The sequence below is a fragment of the Lagopus muta genome, chromosome 8 (assembly GCF_023343835.1).
Source record: "Lagopus muta isolate bLagMut1 chromosome 8, bLagMut1 primary, whole genome shotgun sequence".
Taxonomy (NCBI): Eukaryota; Metazoa; Chordata; class Aves; order Galliformes; family Phasianidae; genus Lagopus; species Lagopus muta.
In genome coordinates, this window is record NC_064440.1 from 4,650,535 (window position 1) to 4,674,330 (window position 23,796).

The 23,796-nt window shown below is 36.3% G+C and overlaps 1 protein-coding gene across 5 annotated transcripts in view; it reads left to right on the top strand.

Annotated features, from left to right (window-relative positions):
• The window catches only part of LRP1B (LDL receptor related protein 1B), a 584,143-nt gene that overhangs the window by 311,758 nt on the left and 248,589 nt on the right, over positions 1-23,796 (top strand). For all 5 annotated transcript variants that reach the window (XM_048952659.1, XM_048952661.1, XM_048952662.1 and 2 more), the window contains exons 4-6: positions 5,057-5,176; positions 6,420-6,548; positions 14,050-14,307. In XM_048952659.1, coding sequence (XP_048808616.1) covers positions 5,057-5,176; positions 6,420-6,548; positions 14,050-14,307 — 507 coding nt within the window. The remainder of the gene's footprint in view (positions 1-5,056; positions 5,177-6,419; positions 6,549-14,049; positions 14,308-23,796) is intronic.

Genomic DNA, 23,796 nt, shown 5'->3' on the forward strand with positions numbered 1-23,796 from the left:
AAATATATTCAGGAAACACAAAGCTGCCAAAAAGAATCCAAATATTTAAGAAAAATAAGGATATGTATGGAGTACAATGAGAAGACTAATTCAGCAAGCTCCCATAAGCTTTCCTTTGAGGAGTTTTAGAGACAAGGGGAAAAGAATCTCAGTTCCAAATTGAAAAACAGTATTTTAGCATAAGATGCTTTGTTGCTTGAGGAATACAGCAGTAAAAGAGACCTCCTGGGTCATGAAAGCAGTGTCTGGTGTTCCAGGGGCCTTTCCATATGCTGTCTTTCATGAATCTATCATAATCCATGTGGGAAGTATTTATTTATTTTCTGTCTTTGTTGTTTCCATTCAAAGAGGAGTTTCAGAGCCTGATTACAGTAACAGTTAAGAACGTCTTTTTTTCAGCCCCAAGTTATTAATGAGCAATTTGTACCCATTTGTACTTCTGCCAATAGCCCATTAGCTTAAATAGTCTCTCTTCTCCCACTCTTGATTCTGTGATATATTAAGAGACAGCAGCCATGATTGCTCATAGTTTTCAGCTCCCAACACAGCCAACACAAAGACTGGCAGACTCACAGCTCTCTGTCCCCTGCTGATCCCTGCAGCCTTTCCTTGGGTCCACTCAAATCCAAGTTTGTCCCCATGGTATCCATCAGGGCACAGCCACAAAGAGCTGCATTCTGCAAGAAAAAAAAGAATTCACTGGTGTCTTGGCCGCTAATATCAATGATTTCTCTATGGAAAATATTAATCCTGATGCTCCTAGATCTGCATTTACTTTTTCATAGGCAGCATCACACTGGTAGCTCAGATCCATTCTCTGATGAACTGTTTGATAAGAATCCCTTGTTTCAAATCGTTAAGTCCCAAATCATCAGCAGAAGCTCTATTATTTCCTCAGCGTTCTATCTTGAACGTGGAACTATAAACTTCAGCCAATTGCTTTCACTTGCTATGGCTCTGTATAGCTGATGCTTACCAACATTATGTAATCAACTAATTTTAGCGTAGAGCAATAGGAAGTTGTCTATACTCTCCAGCATTGTTACAAAAAGAGCAGTACAAGATTCGTATATTATAGACATACTTATGAAACTACTGGGTACCCATTACAGCCAAAAAGCCCTATTATCAAAATGGCTCAAAATTAATGGCACCTAAATGCATGTTGCTGGGGAAAGGCTAACTGAGGCATCTTCTTAAATTCATTCTATTGCTCAACATTCATTGTGAAAACATTCAACATTCATTGTTCACATACATTCATTGAACAACATACATTGTTCAACATTCTTCATTGTGAAAATATATACAGCGTTTAGAGAGCGCAAGCTGAAGTGCTTTCCTTGTTAATGACAACAGCCAAAACATCTAAGCTTTAGAACCTGATCTGAACCCCCTTTCAGTTCAGGAGGAGCTGATAGAACTGATAGGCAGATTAACTGCCTCATTCATTCATTCGTTTAAAAGACATGCAAAGGGAGATCTGCATATCATTCATCTTGGATAGGCTATGATAAGCATATATATTTCCTTGAACACAGAAGGAATAAATGAAGCCAGGATTTTATTACTCCAAAATCCTGTGGGAGCAGTTTGTCCAAAAAGCTTACCTCTCCTCTGAGTCATTGTCAGAGGTATATCATGTTAAGGGAGATGAAATCAGCAGCATCTTTGCCTGATTGACTCTTCTCCTATGGGACTGGATACCTGAGACTCAGAAGAACATGAAAGTCAATAAGCATGACATTGACACGGGTGTATTTGAGAAAGCAAGGTGGCTTTTGTGATAGAGCTGGAACCCAGCTTCAGAGAGGCTTTCATGGGACATAGGGAAGAAAAAAACGCTGCCCTGAATGTCTCCCGTGGAAGAAAGAAAATACTGAACAAAATGACCTAAATCAGTGCTGGCAGTACACCCTGGGCCTAGGGAAAATAAATCATCCAAAAGGCATTCACAGCTACCTCTGCTATCCTGTATTTCTGAAAATCTCATGCCTGGCTCTGCAGCTCCATGTCTTGAATTGTGGGTCTCGTTATGAGCTATAAAGCTCTCTTCTGTTGTTTTCCCTCAGTTTAGCTTCTTCCTTTAAATCTTGTAGCAGAAATACTATGCTTGACAAATTTAGAGGTTTCTGTAGCTGTGGTAAAAGTTGAAAGCTTGGTGATGCTCATTCTTCACTGCCTGTGTACTTTGTAAACTAATTCACGTTGAGAAAGGGAGACCAAAATGGGTGGAGAATTTTACTTTATCCTAAAGCAAGGATGGAAGGGCTAGAAATGGGGGCCCTTAATTTTTCTTCCTTTAAATTTCCAGTCTGGAACATTAAATATATTGATGTTCACTGCTTTATGATTTTTCTTTGCCTACTCACCTCTTCCCAAGTAGACTGCCACAAATCTAACCCAGCCATAAATGCACACACTGTCTTCCTAAGCGTGTCCTTCAATTCTTCAAACATTTCCAGAGGCAAGTTAACTCCTTTTTTTATCCAAAGGTTTTCAGGATCAGTTACTTAAAGTGACGAAAGCCGAAGAGCTAGTAAAATAGAACATAGATTTATTTACCCTCGGTGTTGTTGCAATACTTTGTACTTTTCCATTTGTGAGCTCCCCTGACACATTTAGAGGTTCAGCAGTAGAGCAGAAATGTTCTGGGGCATGAAGACGTCTCTCACACAGGCAGTAATGGAACTGTGAATGGAAGTTTCTGTTGTAATAATCTAGCTGATAATTTAGTGTAAGAGGAATCTTAGTTTGAAGTCAGAAGCATATGGCTGTTGACACTGCTTCTTAAACAGATTTGTTGGAAAGTCTGGTGTGTTTGAAGGGCTCCCGGCTGCTGGGTAGCCAGTCATATCCCTCCAGGGAAACTGGAGAAAACAGTTGTAGTGTAAGGCTCCTTGTTGTTGCTGGCTGAAATGCAAGAACAAAAATTGGGTTTGCTCAGTGTTCCAGTTTTAACTGCCTCAAACCTTTATTGACAAGAAATTGTCAAATGTGTCATTTGAGAAAAGTAATCTGAAAATATTTTCTACTTGATCAATAGGATCAGACTCAGTTTGTACCAAAGCAAGTGTAAGTAGTTGCACATGGGGAGGAAATCAGCAGAATAACTTGTTGGAGAAGCTCTTTCTAAAAGCACAGCAGATGGGATGAGGACACTAGCAAAGCTGTGATAGACAGTGTGAAAAATAGAAATGTGTGGAAAGAATGAGTGATGAGATGTGCGACAAGAAATACTTTTTGGCAGAAATAATCTACGCACAGTATCTGGTTTGTACTTACTGTAAAGAAAACGCAATGGTTATGTCATTAAAACCCATCTATGTTTTACTGCAATAATTTAGATAGCAACAGATTTTATAAGAAAAGGAGCAGATCAGCTGGTTTGATTCACTTTCTTTTAGTGGATCTCAGTTGCCAATTTACTGTTGCTGTTCTCCAGCAGTCTTTACTGGCTGTGTACAGGTCTCACTATTCCAGTTTAAACTGCTGGCTATCTGTATCCATTATGGAAAGAGTGCAAACAAGCCAAGTCCCATTTGTGAGTCAAATAGTTATCATCTGGTAAAAGCTACTGGCTGTACAGAACAAGATAAATATTTGAGGAAGAAAATTATAGGTCGTAAAGAATGGTTGATCCATGCTTGCTTAGAAAATGAAATGTATATGTTGATTTTGTGCAGATAGAAATGTTAAATAAACAGATACTATATAATCAGCCTTGATTCCAGCTGCACATCTTAGTGTGCAACCCTATTTTAGGTTACCTCAGGGGAAGTTTTCTTGTTTGCATTCTGAATGGGACTTATTCTTGAAAGGATGTAACAGATTTAAGTACTGGACTAGAGACAAAAAACCAATACGCTTTTTTTGTAGTAATTATTGCAGTATAGTAAGTACAACTTTGGGCAGCAGACACATCCACTTTCCTCCCAGAATGTCAACTTTATTTTGGCAACAGCAGATGTTCCAGAACTGAAACCCCGGTTTTCAGATGCTGATGCTGACTCTTCTTATATTAATTTTAATTCTGGCCTCCAGTAGAACTTGATGAATATTGATCAGATGCATTATAACTGCCAGTGTTAAACTATAGACTTGTCCTTTTCTTTAGGACATTCCCAGATCCTTTAAGAAAGTCCTATAAGGGAACATTTTTCTGTTTATTTTCAGGTTATTTTCTGATGCATCTACATATAGTTTTAAAAAATATATTGGAATAAACTTTTACAATTGTTTTATATAATCCTTTTCCTGTAGGGAAAATTGTTGCTCATCAAAACACTCTTCTTTTGATCAGCAGTATAATTGATGCACTTCATCCAGCTTCAGGCTGAGAAGTGGTTATTTAGTTTGTTTTCATGCTGTTGCAGGGTGGAAAACATTACAGTATTTATTTCTGCAATATTTCTTCTGACTGTTAACATTGTGCCTTGCATTGGTGGTTTGGATTTAAGCAATACATAGTATGAAGGATTTCAGTAGTAATGTCATATACTACGTCCAATGTTTATTCTACAGTAAACATCCAATGCTAAATTATTGAACCGGAATGTATGCCCGTTGTTTGGTGTGAAAGTTATACATGTGTTGGTAAATCAAAGCAAGCTTTCAAAATATCAATGTATATGACAAATACAGACAACATAGATGTTGAAAACTTTCTCATAGCCTTTGCTGTTTCCTATAACTATAATCTAACCGGTTGAGATTTTGTGCTCTTTTATTCCCCCAGAATCATTGCTTTAAATATGACTGGTAGAAAAAATAAATATTGAAGCAGAGCAACAGTATGCCTTGATTATATACTTGTACACAATGTTTGGTAGAAATGGAATGTGATTTCTTCTTATTATGTTGCAGAAATACAATTTTCAAAGCAAATGTTTGACAACGCATTATGTGTCGTAAGTGTATTTCCAACAACTAATGGAAATGGTGATTGCATTTCCTTCCTCAGATGTTACACAAACATATATATTTAAAGTTTCTGATTTGGCAATAATAAAAATAATATTTAGTAACAATTTGCTCTTAATAATTTTATTTGCAGAATTGCTACCCAGATGCCAGCAGATGAATTGTCAGTACAAATGTGCCATTACCAGGAATGGCACCAAGTGTTACTGTGGAGATGGCTATGAAACAAGCAGTAATGGAAGAAGCTGCACAGGTAAATAAGAAGAATGCTGTAGGATTGACACAAGAATTTCTTAATGACTCCTTGATGTCTGTTAGGTGCAAAGAGCTGGTGGTGGGCTACCAGCTTTCATCTTGGAGACATACTAGGAGACCAACAGGAAGCTGGTGAGCATGGATGAGCTTCCTTGCCCATGTTCAGTGATGTTTGCTCATCAGGAAATGAGCACAGGCTTGTGGAATGAAGCAGGGGATACAGCCCCCCATAATCGGTCAGGACATCCCTGCTAACTCCTTTGTGCAGCACAAACTTACAGCATGTCACCTCATGTCCATAAAATCACATCTAGATCACAATTTAATAAATGAACACTCCCATATCATGCAGTGCAGCTGGGAAAGTTATTCTAGCATAATTAAATGTCTATTGAAATTAGTGTTCTTTTTTTTTTTTTTTTTTTAAATATGTGATTTTTTAATTCTCTATCAGTTATTCAATTCTTGTTTTATTTTTTTTCTCCTTTTGTAAGTAGATTGAAATTCTGTTCCTCAGTCCCAATCATTCCTCTCTTCAAGTAATAGTTCTAAACCAGATTCTTCATAAATGCAATTTATTCTGAGTTCTTTTGCTCTATGGTTGTCATGTTCTGTGATTGAAAACATGGCTGAGGAAATAATTTCAGCAGCAGTTTTTAAAATGTCAATTTATTACTTAAACTCTCAGCCGCTGTTAAACAGCATGTCTTGATTTTATGGTATTATGTCTATATTCCCTACTTGAAGGAGCTGCTCTTCAGATTAGAGACATACATAGTTTTTGATGCAGTGGATGATAGTTTAATCTAGAAATTGTGACAGTTCATTTAAGGAACTTTAAGGTATTTCCAGCACTAATAAGTTGAGAGGGATAATCAATTTGCTCCCTTGAAATGTTTCATTCATAGTCCCTGATAATTTTTAGTAGAAATGGTTTCTAGTAGAATATGAGTCCAGATGTCTCCCTAACACAGTGTCGACATTGGATGTTAATTGGACATATGAAGGTTTTAACTTTAAAAATAAATAGCAATTAAACTTGAGAGGTCTTTGCCTTCTGTTTGGTTGCTGGAGTTATTTCAGTAGCTGACATTGGTGATAATGTCATGGCTTGAGAAAGGAATATGTAAATCACCTTTCTACAGTGATTTAATGGATCAAAATTTCCTCCTACGATTTTAATTCATTTTTTTAACTCCTTTTTTAATAAAATTTCATTAATCTCATTCATGTCCCTTTAGATTTGAATGAGTGTAATACATATGGAAGCTGCAGCCAGATGTGTATAAATACGGATGGATCATACACCTGTAGCTGTGCAGAGGGTTACGTTCTTCAGCCTGATAACAAATCCTGCAAGGCCAAAAATGGTAAGTTTTAATATCTCCTTACCTTAAAGAAAACAGTTCTTGTTTTGGTCTCATGTAGATGATAAGTATGAAAAGGTGGAAAGAACTGCCTGCGGAAAAGATGGATTTTCCTTCACTGTATTACAAAGAGCCACATAACAACTCTAGAACAGCTTTTCATGTTCTATGACAATACTCCAAAGGAGATATCAGAAGTTATTATATGGTTATGATTAATTAAAGTGAAATATTCAGTTCAGCCAAAATTAGAATTGTTCCCAGTTTGTCTCTCTTCATAAATAAAGATTTTTCCTCACACAGACAAAACAGGTTATTTACTCTGGGAAGACAACGGAGGTAGTGAGAAGGCAGAGGAAATGATCATGAGGTAATTGTGCCCTGAGGATGAAAAAAGGCACGAGATTGCCTTGTCCTTGTAATATCCCAGGAGGTGAATTTCATGATATGCATATTCACACCAAACCTTTAAATAAATAAATAAATAAATAAATAAAGTTAGTGCATGTTTTCATTAGTAATAGTAAACTGGATATTTGAGGAAAATAGTAAATAGTGTTTAAGGAAACAATGTTGTACAATGTATTTTTTCCCTCAGCGCGGTGACTTAACATTCTTATATTAAAAAGCCAACACTTTCTTGAACAAGTTTTCTACATGGATGATGATTCAAGAGCCAAGTATACAACTGTGTTTGTTGCGTATTTTTTTGAGTCTTATTTGTAGCTATTTTATCATCATAAAATTTGAAAGTCTACTGGCTCTTTCTGAGGATATCTCAAGTTAATAGCATCCCTACGTATGTTCTGACTTGAACACCAGTAAGTTAGGTGTTCTGCTACAGCTAGTATCAAGTTTTAAATTGATCCACATCATAGCTAAGCAATTTGTTTTAATACATTGCCAAGTATTGTGAGATAAGAAAGTCCATAAAACGTAAAAAATTTTAGTACTCTTCTTCCTCCACTACATAAAAATCAATAACTCCATTCTAGATCAGGAAATTCTCGTGGTGCGTGTATTGGACTCGAGATGAGCCTTTGAGTTTCCTTTCTTGTATACAGCAAAATGTCTGTCTCGGTGTTATAATGAACTGTCAGTGTCTTGATGGTCTTGGTGAAATGAGTCAGGCTGTCTATTAACAGAGAAGAGCTACTGCTCTCTCTTTCTTGGTTCTTTATCATGTCTGTTTTATGGTCATTTTCATTTCTTCTATTATTTTCAGTCACGAACTAAAGAAATCACTGCAAGCTAGTGCTAATAAGATCATGATGCTGCAAAGACATAAGCACTGCTTGTTACACTGTTTTCGTGCATAAACACAACTTTTCTTTGAAGTAATGCTGAATTAAATGATCAATATTTGAACAATTGGGATGAACTCATCACAGTGCACAGAGGTCAAAAAAATTGTTGCCACAATAATGATGCCAGAGAAGGTGACAAAAGCTGTAGTGACATATAACAGCTGACGTTGCTTCATTGCACCCAGCTTACAGTGTGGAAAATAGTGACATTTCCATGTTCCAGAAGGTAGCTTTCTTTCAACCTTAATGTTATATTTATAGCTTCACTGATAATATGAACTGTTTTTCACATGTTGCTGTCTTGTAAGATAAGGTTCAAGCAGAAACGAAAACGAAGTGTTGCCCTACACGAAAAGAAGGATAGGTGAGAAAGTAACTAGGGACCAGTCTTGCCAAAAAGTGTAAAAAATGAAATGGTTCATAAGTTAAAAATTAGACAGTGACATCATGTTGGGCAGGGGAAGAGGTACTACCCTGGTATGTAAATTAGGCTATTACTGGCAAGACATTCAAAGTATTCCTGATGCTTAGTCAACAATGAGAAGTCTTCGTCTGGAATATGAAATCCAGTGAGAGGCTTAGTGGATTGATTAGTAGAACAAAATCCAGGCAGTTATATCTAAAGGAAAAAGCAAAAAAGCTCTTGGTAAAAATAAACAAAAAAATAAAACCACCTCTTTAATTTCCATTAATAGCCTAAAGAGAATAAGGATAGAAAGAGCAAGCCATCCATTTAGTCTGCACATAAAAACAGTTGTCAAAGACATTTAAAAAAAAAATGAAGAAAATAATTTTCAGTTCTGTGTGTAAAAAGTTTGAAAGTTAAGAAGCAGTTGAGGTTTGGGTTAACTTAAGCATTACATAAAATTTTCTGATGCTAATAAAAGATCTTCTAAGAATATAATCTTCCATCCATTGTCCTAGGTAAAGTACAACAGACAACGCCAAGCTATGAGCCTTGTACTACATCTTGTTTCCATATTGTTAGCAAGAGGTTTCTGATTACATATTACATGGATGGGCAGTGACCAAGGTACAGAGGAAGGGAGATGTGCCTGGTAGCAGTGGCCTGCAGGAGCAGGAGCCAGGGGATGGCTGTTGTGGCATCTGGAGATATCAGAAAATGGTAGAATGATAGAATGGCTTGGATTGGAAGGAGCCTCAAAGATTATCCAATTCCAACCTTCTGCTCTGGGTAGGGATTCCATCCAGCATCTCAGGCTGCCCGGGGCCCCATCCAACTCAACCATGGGCACCTTCAGGAATTGGGCACCTACACCATTCTGGACTTCAGTGGCAAGGTCTCACCACCCTCTGAGTAAAGAATTTTCTTCTAACATCTAATATGAATCTAATTTTTTCTTTTTTTTTTTTAGCTTAAACCATTTCCCCTAGTCCTATCACTGTCTTCCTATGCAAAAAAATTGTCTCCCTCCAGTTTATAAGCTCTCTATAAGCACTGAACAATGAGGTCTCCCTGGAGCCTTCTTTCCTCCAGGATGAACACCCCCAGCTGCCTCCACAGGAGAGGTTCTTCAGGCCTCTGAGCATCTTCGTGTCCTTCTCTGGGCCCGCTCCAGCAGTTCCAGGTCTTCCTCATGCTGGGGGCCCCAGACCTAGATGAAGTTCTGCGGGTGAGGCTTGCAGCTCCTCCGCAGCCTCAGAGCCCACCCATAATGGGCATGTGGGATGGTTCAATTAGCAAAGCAGTTCACAGGAGCTGCTGTTTTTCTACCCTTTAGGCAGCCAAACGCTTGGCTGTGAAGGTAGGGAGGTTTATCCCTCATTAAATTCTGCATTTTCTTCCTTAGCTCATTTAAATAACTTTGGATCTTGAAACTTATAGCTGAGCAGTACCTTTGGGAAGGTTGTTAAAATAGGTATCAAAACAGCTAGAGGCACACCATGGTGGTTTTTTTCCAAGACTTTTTAGCCAGACTTTCTTTTATGAATAAAGAAGCAGTTAATGACTTCTGAGGTGAAAATGAAACAAAATATAGCTCTGCTGAATGGAGTTTTAGAAGTTCTTTGTTTGCCAAGTGTATATGTCTGTACTGTGAGGTCTGCACTGGATAAAAAGAATTTTTAAGGAAACAAAAGGACAGAATTGGAAAACTTTAGCCAAGGGAAAAAAATAACTGTTTTTCTTGCAAAAGTTCCTGATGTATTTTCATAGACCATCTACAGAAAAATACCATGTGAAAGAAAAGAAACATTTATTGTATATGTAAAGAAGGATAAAGATTAAAGTTATAAGCTATTCCTGATATTTATTACTCTCAAATGTATCTCTCAACATAGTTTTCTTGTAGAACTTTGTCAATTGATGCTCGAGGTTTTAGAATTGAAGTAGTCCATTTTGGGATTCATTGCCTAAGTACAGAAAATTAATTTCAAAATAAAATGAGACTGTATTTTACTCAACACTTCTGAATATTTGTCACACTTTCATACAATGTGTGCACTCTGCTAAGAGCAAAGCTCTTCAAATTTACAATGTAGACCTCAGAGAAAGGGTTCTTAACTTGCTTGTAAACACTGATTTACAATTTTTATCCTTTTCATATCATAATAATGATAAAAAATAACAACAAGCCAATCCACCAGCGCTGGCATTTCTAAAAGTTTCCTTCCACAGAACAAGGACTGTTGGTGGCAGAGCAAAAAGGCTTTGTTTCTGATTTGTTATGACATCACTATTGATCTGTAATTTAGACAAGATCAGGAGGGGGAGAGAACATAAGACTTTCATCTTTTCTGCTACTCTATCTTAAACATAATTCAAAGGAAGATGCTTTCACTTTAGTCTAGAGGGATGAATCATAAAACTTTCCTGGATTAGAGTGCTATTTGCTTCTTATCTTTCCTATAAAATTGAAAAAAAGAAGAAAAAAAAAAAAGGGAAAAAAAAATCAAAAAACAACTCTGGAAAGAGAAACAGACATGACGTCCAGTTATTTGAAAAGCTGCTGCCAGCTCAATGCAACTCATATCTGTCCACTAACCTTCTAGGCTTTGTGCATTCTGTTTTGAGGCACTGACAAGCAGTTTTTGTGTGGAGGAAGGGAAGAAAACTTTTTTCACAAAATCAATCTTTATCTGAGCAGCCCTGAAATAGTCAGGTCACTTACCCTAGAGTGAAAAAGCATGATTAACCGATTCTACCCATTCAATTATGTTGTGTATGGACTGCTTGAAAAAGAGAATTTTCAACTGAGTATCCTGGTTTCTGGATAAATTCTACTAGAGTACAGATCTGTTCTACCATTTAGTCATGGCTGCTAAGCAGTGTCATGAGTATTGGAGCCATGTTTAATTTATTACTTCTGCTCAGGAGTTTCAGTGCTAATTCTTTTTCAGAATTATTTTATTTCTTAGACATTAATACTGAAATACAAACTTTCTCTGTAGTTCAGTGGTCCTTGTGGCAATTTCCAATGGGTAAGCTTAAAATAATGCAGGAAAGGATATGGTTCTCTATAACAGCCTCAGACAACTAAGCAACCATGCTGGCTCCTTAACTGCAAACAGTGCCTGATATCTGCTTCTTCTTGAAGGCCTTACAGATGGCAGACTGATGTAATATCTGGCTTAATTCAAAGCACAAAAGCAAAAATGGTAGTAAGGAATTTTTTACACCAATGCTGGATGAGAGGTGAATGATGGTATTTTGTGGGAAGAGAGCAGCAGGTAGCAAGATACAGGCACAAACGGACCTTTTATATCAGCATGGAAACTCTCAGAATGATGGAGACAAAATCTCTTAGGCCTATTTGTCTTCTGATGGTTAGCAGTTCCGAAGAAAGGATGCAGTAGGGGCAAAGATTGACACACATGATGAACACTGTTGACTACAAAATGGATCTATTTGGGAAAAGGCAAATAAAATGTCTCATTAAAAACCCCACTGCCCTCTTTTCTGAGGAAAATAAAAGGATGGCTAGGAAGCTTCAGTTGCGTCTTACAATAGTTTGCAAAAGATTGCTTTACAAAGTTCAAATCATTAGAAATTTTCAAGTTTTCAGAATCTTGCATGGGTACAAATAGTGATAGTGAATGCAAGACAAGTACTGACAGTAAATTGGAAAAGTAGTAAATTACAGAAATGAGGTTTTGCAGATGTCATCATGAGATCACAGAATCACAGAATTGTGGGGGTTGGAAGGGACCTCCAGAGATCATCGAGTCCAACCCCCCATGTCAAAGCAGGTTCCCTACATCAGGTACACCAGATTTACTGAGAAAAGACGCTGCAAAGTATAGAATACATTATAGAATGAAAGGCAGTAGGAAAGAATAATGAAATCTTGTTTAGAAAGAATGCATGCTGATCCATTATAGAATTGTCTTAGGTGACAAAGTAAGCAAAATATTAGCAAAAGAGATATTTAAATAAAAACCCATTGTATCAAAGAACAGAATTTAAATGTACTGCTTTTGATTTCAGTGAGACCAGTGAGCAGTGTGTTCAATAATGTCCCTTTTCTCTTTGATCAGACTTGCTGATGAAGTTTTATTTCTCAAATCCTTTTAGTTATGCTTTTTTTTTTCTTTTTTTTTCTGCATTTCTTTATCTGGAATTGCTTAGCAAAATTCTTAAAACTGTGTGAAATAGAATGTTGATCAAAAATATCAATTTGAATATTGATTTATTTTCTGAATGTAAGTAGATTGCTTTGGGCTGAGAGCTCATGGTGTGAGACTTGGCAGCTCAAAAAATTTTTCCACATGCTTGGCAACAGAAGTGTGAGTTTCTATGTTTCAGGGCTTTTCTTTTGTTCTTTTGTTTTCTTTTCTTTGTTTCTTTTTTTTTTCTTTCTTTTTTTTTTTTTTTTCATTAATACAACTTCTAAAATTTTGTCAACTTAATGTTATTATTCATGTGAACATACTTCACTGCAAAATTAAACATCGCTGTTATTCCATTTAAACCTATTGCAAGCTTAAACCACATTTGGAGCATTACAAATCAAAGCTTCTAATGAAGGAGTGCTTCCCTTTAAAAAGAATAAAGAACAAAGTCAACCTGCAGGCAAATGGTTTTGATATAGACATCCCCAAGATGGTTCTACATCAACTGGGACTGTCTACCAATGGAAACATACTCCTCTAGATCTAGAAAAAAATGACAATCAATTTCATTAATGAAACCACATATAGCAAACTTCTCACCATACTGAGATTAATATTTTTTTTAATTAACACAGAGACATCATTTCACACCAGCCTGGGATTTTCTATCCAATAAAGCAATGAAAAATACGCCTAAAGTAAAACCAGCTGCTTTTGCATCCAATAGCACTCATAATGCAAAATTTATTTGCACTCAGTAACAATTGTTTCTCTCTAGGTGTAACAAGAAATTATTAACTTGAACAACTTGTCAAATCATGAACTTTTAGCATCATCTTAAATGAATATTTTGTATGTAAAATATATATTCTTCACAGTTTGGGTTTCCTTCGGTATTCGTAGAATGTTCTGAGTATTTTCATCCATTATAGGCAGATTTCCAGTCAAAGTGATTCAAGTGAGTGTGAAGTTGTTTCTTCATGCTTCCTGTTCATTTGTTTTTTTTTGTCACCTGAATGTTAACCCAATAGAAACTAGGTATTGTCAGTTCCCTCTTGCTGTTAGGATTTTCCACAGCGTAAGGCTTTCTCTCTTATGTTGCACAGTATTAGACCCGAGATGTACATGATGTAGCCAGGTTTCACTGATTTTTGTTGTTGTTTGGTTTTGTTGTTGTTGCTTTTTCGCTTTGCTTTGTAGAAGCATTCACTCAGTTTTTGTCTCTTTTTAAAGGTTCAGATACAAATGTCGTTTACCATTCCACATGTACTCATAAATTCTTCAGGTTTTCATGGCCTCCATTCTATTAGAAATGTCAGTAAACTGGATACAAATAATTTGCATAAATGTATTTCTTTTTATGACTTATGCATGAAAAATGTTGCAATAATGCTGCACAGAATTAAACAGAAGCTGTGGGGCTAGAGTAATTAATTTTCTTTAATGATGTGAACTATTAGAACAGAAAGATAAAATATAGTAGTAATTTGAAATATATGATAGTTATGAAAACAAAAACAAAACCCATTTATTATCTCTTAAAACATGCAGGTAAGAACATGTAAAAATTTCATTCAAGCTCATAAGATAGATAACACTTAATATTTTCTCTGATTTGTTTTCAGAGCCTGCTGATAGACCTCCTCTTCTTCTGATTGCGAACTCTGAAACAATAGAGGTATTACATCTTAATGGAAGCAAAGTGTCTGCCAGAACTCCTATAAAAGGATCTTCTATTTTGACACTAGATTATAGCTACAGAGAGGACACTATCTGTTGGATTGAATCAAGGGATCTTGCAAGTCAGCTGAAATGTGCAAAGATAACAAAAGCTGGGAAGTTAACAGACGAGTGGATAATAAATGTTGTGCAGTATCTTCACAGTAAGTATTAGACAGTCATTTAGCAAAACAGTCATATTCATCTTTGTGAACAGCTGCAGGAGATCTCAAAAATATTTGAGGCTTGCTGCTGAAGACAGTCTTAAATGCCTGTAATACTTTTATGTATCTCAGTCCAATGTATATGTGCATGAAAAGTTTTTTAAAAATGTGCATTTTTATAGTTTAAATAACATTTACATGTTACAAAATCAGGGCAGGGCAACAGAAGAAGAAGTATAAAGTGGTTTCTCATTGGCAAAATGGTGCTGCGTAGCACTTCTATGTGGTTTTCTACTACTGGATAATACTAATATTGAATGAATGAGAGACACATGCTTTTCAAATTGCTGTCAGGTATCAGAAGTATGTTAGTTCATGAAAATAGAATATTTCCTAAGAGGCAGAAAATAAATTGCTGCCTTTTGCTGTTGAGGAAAAAAAAAAACAAACCCTCATAATGCTGAATTAGTTTTTAGCATTATAGCAAATAGCAGTCATTTTTTCTATTTGTGGACTGCTGTTATCTTTTGAAGGAGATGTTTGCGCACTTACACATTTTCATGTGAACAGATTGCAAAACAACATGCAGTGAAAAGAAGACCAAATTTCTTCATCTTCCAGATGAAAATGGTCCATGTGCTAGCTTATAAAGCACAGCACTGAGGAGTGTAATGATGCTGTTAACAGTCGGCTTACAAAAACTCAGGACAAGAAGCTCCACTCCTTTGCTTTGGACCTACGATTCTAAACATCTCTTTTTAAGTAGAGATAGATGTCAAAGAAGAACTCTGAACTGACCTCAAACTCTTGGACCATATTCAAGTCACAAATTTGATGTGGTATTCCAGAGATTGGGCTTGAGACTATCAAGATAGCTGCTATAAAATATGGTCATTTCTGCACAGTAAGAGAGTTTTGTTTGTTTGCTTGTTTTAACCACTTTTTTTAGTTGTCTATTTAGTATATAGAAAATTTAATAGAAAAGAATGAAAAAGAATGTTGGTGGCCCTGCCTGCAGCAGGGGGGTTGGACCTTGTTGATCCCTGGTGTTCCTTCCAACCCAAGCCATTCTATGATTCTATGAAAAAATTAGAACATGTTGTTTTGTTTGGTTTTGTTTTGCCTTGCAACTCACTGTGACTATATTTTTTTTTAGAGGACTCTCTTAATTTTGATGCAAAGTATAACTGTACTTGATCCTGTCTGCTTTCTATTTTATTTTTTTTTTATACTGTATTTTCATAGGGTTCTTCATACTCTAGATATCAAAATGCTCTAATGATCATGGAATATTTGATTGTGCCTTTTAAATTCATTCTATTATTGATATTTTATTTTGTTTTCCTTTTACTAAGAACAATCAGATTAACGACAGTCCTTAGCAAAATTTGGTTTGTATTGAACTGTGTCTGTTCTGTCACATCTTCATCATCAAGGTGGATCCTAAAGCTGTTTTGTAGTTCATCCACCAGTTTTCTCTTGCTTTTCTCAGTCTCTGTTCTCTGCGTATGAAGAGTCTTAATGATAAGTGTTTATAAATATCTGAAGGGAGTTGGGAGGCAAATGGATGAGGGCAGTCTCTTTTCAGTAGTGCATAACAATAGATAAGGAGCAATGGCCTAAAACTTGAACATGGGAAGCTCCATAAAATGTGGAAGAACTTCTTTATGGTAAGGGTGATGGAATACTGGAACAGGCTGCCCAGAGAGGTTGCGGAGTCTGCTTCTCTGGAGATATTCAAGACCTGTCTGGACACCTACCTGTCTGACCTATCATAGGGTACTGTTTTAGCAGGCAGGTTGGACTTGATGATCTCTTGAGGTCCTTTCCAACTCCGTAAATCGTGTGATTCCGTAATTGCCAACCTCTGAGTTGTTTGGATCTGCAACAGCACGTCTGTTCCTGAGAATAACACCGTGTCATGAAATATATATGGAAATGGACACAGTGCCTGCAATTAATAAGCTAGTCATTATTTGTAGTGTTAGCACACATCAACCTGCGGACTCTTTGTTCTGAAACTTCAGTGTATTTGGTCTTGTTTAAATGAAGAATTGAAACTCCTATGGAAATGCATTACTTCCAAGAGTTCAATCAGAAGTTGTCTGTTACAGATTTTTTTTCCCTCTGTTGTGTAGAAATTGTCCCTCTGGTTAATCTCTTCCCTTCCAGACATATATCTGGAGTTATTTTTGCAAGGAGTCTGGTGTTGCTATAGCTGTTATATATGTCTGCAGACATGTATAGGTCATTTTCTGGCTACTGCAAAACTGATTTTTAATCTTAAATTCTTCTTTTTCTCCCCTTCACCCTCTGTTACCCATCGTACAACTTTTTCTATTTCTCTTCATTGTTTAGCACCTGGATCTGATGAGGCAAACAAATTCATTTTTTCCTCCTGGTGAAGAATTTCACCCTGTGCATTTTCAAGTGTAAGAGAAAGTATAAGCTGCTCTGGCAGCTCAAGACAAATAAATGGTTGTGCCCATGAAAAATGGAAATTCTGGTTTTCATAGGAAAAAACCTTTTTTTATCATCCATCTGCAAAAACAATATTCCAAAATGTATTTAAAACAAAAGAAAGTGGGGGAAAAAAAAGAAAAAAATATTCTAGTAGTGTTAGTGAAATTTTGAATTTCTTTATGCTTGTCTTTTTTTTTTTTTTTTTTTTTCTTTTTGTGTATAGAAGAAAACATGTTATCTGCATATGACACAAAAATTGGTGGAAAGGTCAGTTGTACAAAGTGATTGGGACTGCTTGAAGTGGGCTTTCTCAAAGTGCTTTTTTAGTGAAGGCAAGTAAGTCTTGTAGTTAGGAACAAAGAATACAGATCCTATTTTAAGATGAAAGACTACTTTTAGGAAAGCAAGGACTGTGAAAATGACTTCACTTTCAAGGCAGAGCATATCGTGCAAGCTCTAGTTAGTGAATATAAAGCTTTGGATTCACAAAATAAAAGAAATTATGGTTCTTTAGCATTCTCCTTCAAAAGGCAGTCCAAGATGATTTCATTTTGACACATAGGAGTCCCAGTTGAGTTCCTTTGAAAAGCAGTGCTAACTTGGTCTGCATCATCTGTACTTTGTTCTTCACAGCTTTAAATGTGGCAGAGAGAGGCTCTCCTGCACCCCGATTTCATTTGCTACAGCACAGGCAGTGTTGGCATTCCTTGTACCAAGTTCTAGAGCATAGGAAATATCATCAAGTATTAGAGAGCTAGTTTCAGTCTTGTAAGAATTACTATAGCACTGACAAGGCTTTTTTCTTTTTTTTTTCCTATCTTTCCATGGACATGGTAATATCAGCACACACATTCTTGTCTTTCCCAGGACCAGGTGTTGGTTATTATTTTTTTTTAAACTTGTCTTATTGAAACCAGAAATTGTTGGAAGTTAAGCTGAAAATGTTCCTTTCAGGCAGATTTATATAAGTAGCATTGGAGCCAAATATGATTTCCGGGAAGACTCTCAGGTAAGGCAAGCTTATGCACACACCACCCATATAACGGGCATACTCCCTGACACTTTATACTATCTCATAACTCCCTTCCAGTTAGTATAGCAGGACTGCCAGGAACAATCATTTATGTAAAGTGCTACCTTGAGAACCAAAGCAGCAGAATGTCTTTTTAATGGAATGAAAGTGGAAAGTCTCTCACAGTTTTCTGTCTTTCCAACGCTGCACTGTGTGATCCCATACCAATGCTTATGTGTATTAGGATGGGGAAGCAACAAGAACAGAATTTTCTGGATGACAGAATCTCCTACGTCTTCATTTAAATAAGCATTTTTTACCTTCACTATAACAAGTGTCAAGCACCTTGTTCTCTCTCCAAACAAGCACCAGACAGCACAACGTGGGTTTTAGCCACTATTATGCAGAAAACTCACTTCTAGGATGCTGCTTCAGAGCATGATAGTTTGTTTGGCTGGTGTTTGATTCAATCCAGTCCAGTTTGGTGTTTGATTCGGGCTTTCTTGGCATATGATATAAGCCCCACCCAGCAGATTCTTCTTGGCCCCATGAGTCCAAGCCAGAGCTGACTTCATGGCTCTCCCACTTTTTGGATGCAGCTACTGTAAAAACCATCAGACATACTATCTAACAGCATTTGGTGAATTTATCCTTCTGTTCCATATTTTTGGTCCCCCTAATCGTGCACTCACAGGCAAACAAATGCTTCCTCTTTCTTCTGAGTTTAGTGGGGAAAAAAGCAAACACCAAACAGCTCCTTCCAAACAGAAGCATCTGAATAAGGATTAAAAGCATGAGGACAAGGAAGGCTTCTGATACTCTGTGTTATATTCTTCTATTTGTCTCTTTGGGTTTTGACATCATGCAGACACAAACATAGTCCCAAAGCTTCCCCTCCCAAGATCTAAAACATTTCCTAGTAGTAATTAACAACTACTATGAGTGCCATTCAGAATACCTCCGGTCATTTAGGTTGGCATCTATGACTCTCAATCTTATCAAAGGAAATGCCGAGTAGTGTTCAGAGCATCTGATACAAACCAGAACCAGAAAGAGTGTCCTAAAGAAATAACACAGCATACTTAGGAACCACCAGCAGATCTTACACTGGTGTTAGTGCAGTTCTGGGAAGAGTGGATAAATGCTACTTCTGAGATAACCATTTCTTTAGTTTGTCCAAAGACTTTTTTTGTTATATTTGGCAATATCTCACTGTAGACAAAGCCATTATTAAATAAACAAAACTGAAACATTTTTCTTATCAGGGTCCTCTTTATTCAGATTGAATTTCCCATCTCCTTTTACTGCCTTGTGAGATGCTACCATTCTTTAAAGCTGACCTTCCTCTTTACTACTGTGGAAACATTATTTTTATTATTGGACTTTATTACCTTATTATTCATGTCCTTTTACAGGTGACTTGCAAGGATTACCTGGTATGTGTTCTAGCTGTGCTGTGAAATTGTTGATCCTTAATGGGGAACCAGGTTTGTGTCCCATCTAAGGCTATTATATACAATTCATCACTGACATATGTGTAAGATTAGATCTTTCATCAGACTTCACTCATGACTTCCTGAATGCCATTTGTTTTCATGTTTACTTTAATTTCTTTGTTCTTTTAGGCTTTCCCCTGCAAGTGTAAATCTTTAGTAGGAGCTAAAAACCTTTTACTCTGAGATCATGTATGGGAAATTCTGTCTGTACTTCAGGGGCTCTGAGGAAATGAGTCAGAGCATAATTAGGGTCATCTTGATGGACAGTAACATAGTCTAGAAGTCTCTGCTGCTGATATTTTTTTGGCTGAATTCATCCTTCATTTTAGTAGACTGGGACTCAGAAAACTTTTGATCCAGTTTGTGATACGGCTTTGTTAGTGCTGTATGGTCTTTACTTAATGCAGGCAACAGTGCTGTCTGATAACTGTCCTCCATGTACTGTTATTTTTCATCCTGTAATATAAGACTCCCTTAGAGACTCAAGCTTTTGGAACTTCCTTTTATCACTCTGCTGCTCTCTTTAAATCCAAGCTAATCTTTTCTGATTATTGGCTACACATAGCCTTTTTGATGATAATCATGTTTACTAGAAGAATAAGGGTAGTTCACATCTTGTGCTGAATGCATTCATTCAGCCTTTCTCAGACAGGCTCAGAGATTGCCTGAAGACTCTGGGATTTGTGTTCCAACATGAACCATCAGCTGGATGTCTTCCACTGATCACAGCAGGTATTGCAAATCCGTGTCTTTTCCTATTAATAGTATTCATATACTGAAGTGTCTGTCTCAGTGCTTGATGGTTTGCACAAAAGTTAGGTGAAAATCTTTGATATCAGAGATCCTAAGAGGGTCATGCATATATTACAAATTTCTAAATACTAGCTGTGAAGCATCAGTCTGCTTTTGGTGCTTTTTGGATACAGTCCATTCAGTTTGACTTGAGGATTTATGCTATTGGATTCAATAGTGTGCCTGTAACATTGTATTATGCATTTTTTAGGCAATATCTTCCTCAAAGCAGATGTGCTGAATTTGTAGGATTTCCCTCCAATATTAGGTTACCTGCACTTAACCTCTTTTGAAATAAGAGCTATTTATTAACTGCTTGTTAATTGCCAAAAATAGATTTTTTTTGGTCATTCAGTCAGATATAGTACTACTATTTCTTCAACCTTTGTTACTTAGCCAACTTCTACAATTGATCTTCTATTGATATCATTCAAAGCCTTGCCTCTGTTCTTATCTAAGCTTGCATGATGTCTTTTTATCTTTTGTGTGCTTTTCAGTAGTAATGCTCTGGGCAGCTAATTCTTATCTCAATGGTATTTCTCAGTACAAATTTTTGATTGCAATATATTTCTCTCTAAACTCCTGGACTCTGCCTCAGATAGTGTACCAAATATTGTCTCCGCAAAGCCTGCATCTCTTAATCTCCTTGTTCTCAGTTCTACATTGTCAGAGTCCCTTTTTCCCAATCACCAACCTGCTAGCTGACCATTTCCATCTTAGTACCATTACTGTCCTAACAGTCTGACACAACTGCATTTTGTTTCTCTTCCTTACATACCAACCCAGCCTTGACAGCAAAGTCAGACAGCAAGCTGGAAATTTCCCATTGAAGTATTTCATATATAAAAAGGGACAGTCAAAATATCAGTAACCATGTATGTTTATCAAACATACTGCTGATGAACTCTGTTAAATAGAGTGATTATACTACTTGTAAAACAGTAACATTTTGTACTTTATTAACACTTTTCAGAAATATGAAATTAAGTAATGCGTGTCTTATGTGATTAAACACACTTACACACATGCCTTCAACATCTGTGCGCACCCTGCTGGCTTCATTCTGGCTTTTTACATGGCAATCAATGGTAGCATTCTTTGTAATACCATTTTCACAACAAATGAATTTGTTCTGCTTCTGCAAATTCGCTGTGGACTTTAGTAATGGGCAAATATTCAGGGAGATGCAGACATTTGCATAGCACAGCCTTCTCAGTGATCAGGAAAAATGTTCCCTTCTGCCTTTCTTCTAAGGAAGGAGGAGACATGCACGAGACATATTTGTAGCCTTGAATTTTCAGCAGAGTTGGCTATGAAATCAAGGCTTTAAGTGTATGCTCTCAGAAGCTATCTTCAATGGCAGTAAAGATCTAATTAACAACATGGTATTAAATACCGTCCACTAATTATACATGCATGAAATTTGTTTGTCTTCTACTGGCACTCTATTTTATTTATAAATTTCATGTATTTAATGAGGTGGCTTTTCTTGCTAAGTGGAAATATTTCTTTGTAATTCCACGTCACACAAGATGCTAATCAAGTTACTTCAATTAGACTAATTGACAGTAAATTTGTTACATACTTCCAGATAATAGCTTATTAATTAATTAATGCAAGTAGTTCATTCAGACTTCATTCTCCTCCAAAATAAATAAATAAATAAATAAATAAAACCAAACAACAAAACAACTAAAATCAGCTAAAAAATCAAGAGTTCAAGAATCTTTTATTTTTACCTAATACGCTTTGGATTATGTCATTTAAGTTGGTCTTTCATTCACCTTAAGACTCATATCTGAGACACAGATCACAGAAGTCAAGTTGTGACAACATTACAATAAAATCTAAAAATGACTTCTTTTAACCTTTTTTGTCTTTTTAGTAAAGAATAGGGCATAATCATATTGATTTGCAACTCAAACTTTGATCTAATGTCTTGAACTATTACAGAGCAAAGGTAAATAATGACCAAGCTTTTCATAAGTGAATGACAAATGAATCCAAGTAGAAGTGAAATGAGAAGCTATACCTCTCCAGTGTATTAGTCTGCTTTCAAAGCTCACCTGGACATTTTTGTGTTTATTGTAATTTAGGACGAAGAGGCACAAAGTACTTTACATAATACTTTATCAAGGGATCTTAAAAAAAAGGGAATTTCATGTTTGCAAATTTGAGAAAATTGTGATTGTTATTTGCACTGTAGTGGAAGTGGCAAATTAAACACACCCTCTGATTTGGTGGTGTAATATTTGTTGGGGTTTTTTCCCCCCAGTTTTTAACTTTGAGTGACAGAACAAAAGCCTCACTCAAAAAGTATTATCTCCAGTTCATGGAAATGTTTTTGTCTTCTCAGTCCACAGAATTTAGGTTGTGGATTTTTACTTAGAACAAAGCCTATTTGATTCAAATATTTCTTTTGACTTCAGCTCCACAGTAGAACCTGAAGTGAAAAAAGCCTATGAATCATGTCAGTATTATTAAATATATAAAATGGAAGAACAAAACTTATGCTTCTCAGTATTTGACAGTTACCTTGAATAAAATAACATTTTGGTTTTGCTTTACAACTTTTGCTTGTGGCTTTAGTGAAATACTTATTCTAAAACCGAAAAGTTGCATGCCAGAGAACTTTTAAGCATAAGAAATCACTTTTTCTAAAACCAACCCTAAGCTATATAAATGTCTTAGTTCTTGAAAAAAATGTCCTCTAATCATTGTAACAAATTCAGGGAGAAGAGAGGACGCAATATGCAGAAGGGTTGGTTTGTTTGCACAAAGCTGAAGCCCTGCATTTTATCAACATGTCACAAACCAGCTGCTGTTTGATATGTTGAGTTAGGCATTCATCGTAACACTTCTTGAATTGATGATAAAGTTCCGAAAGTCTTTGCGTATGTAATTGCACAGAATATGTCACACCATGTAAGCAAATGAATGAGCTGATGGTGGAGTTGTTGGGATACCTTTTGAAATTGGCAGTTCCAGAGACTCAATTTTTTGCCATTTTTTTGGACTTGCTTGCATTATGTACATTGATAATTTGCTTAACTACACGAATCCATTAATTTTATTACAAGGATGTGGATTTGTTTGTGGTTTTTTGTTTGTTTGTTTGTTTGTTTGTTTTTTGGGTTTTTTTTTTTGTACTTATCTGTGTAAGGAGGAAAATATGAGGTATTTGTAAAGATAAGCACTACTTCTCTTCCTGTTTGAAATATCCTGAAAATAATACATATCTTCATTTTAAAACACATTCAAGGATTTAATGGTTAGGCAGTATGTTCAACTGGTTTCAAAATTCAGATTTTGTTTCATAACTATTGCATTAACTCCAGAAATGATCCTTTGGGGAAAAGAAGACCCAAATAAGATGAAGAAGTGGGAAAATATAACATTTTATAAAAGTCTATGAATGCATTGTAATCTGTGTTATATATCTTTAAAAATAATCGGCCAGTATTTGGATTTCTTTCCCTTCTACAAACCCTTAATTGGACAGACATTCCTTCATAGAGTAGACGGAGCAAAAAATGATTTGAGAAAAGCTATCCTGAAAATAATTACAGTGTGCATCTATGCAAACTGTCAAACATCTGGAGAGCTGTGCAGCAGACAGAGCTGCTCGTGCACTTCTGCTCCATTCCTAAGCACAGACTGCATCCACACACGGTATCTTGCTGCAGGTTTAGAAGAGGCAAAAGATATAAGTGCAAGGAAGACAAG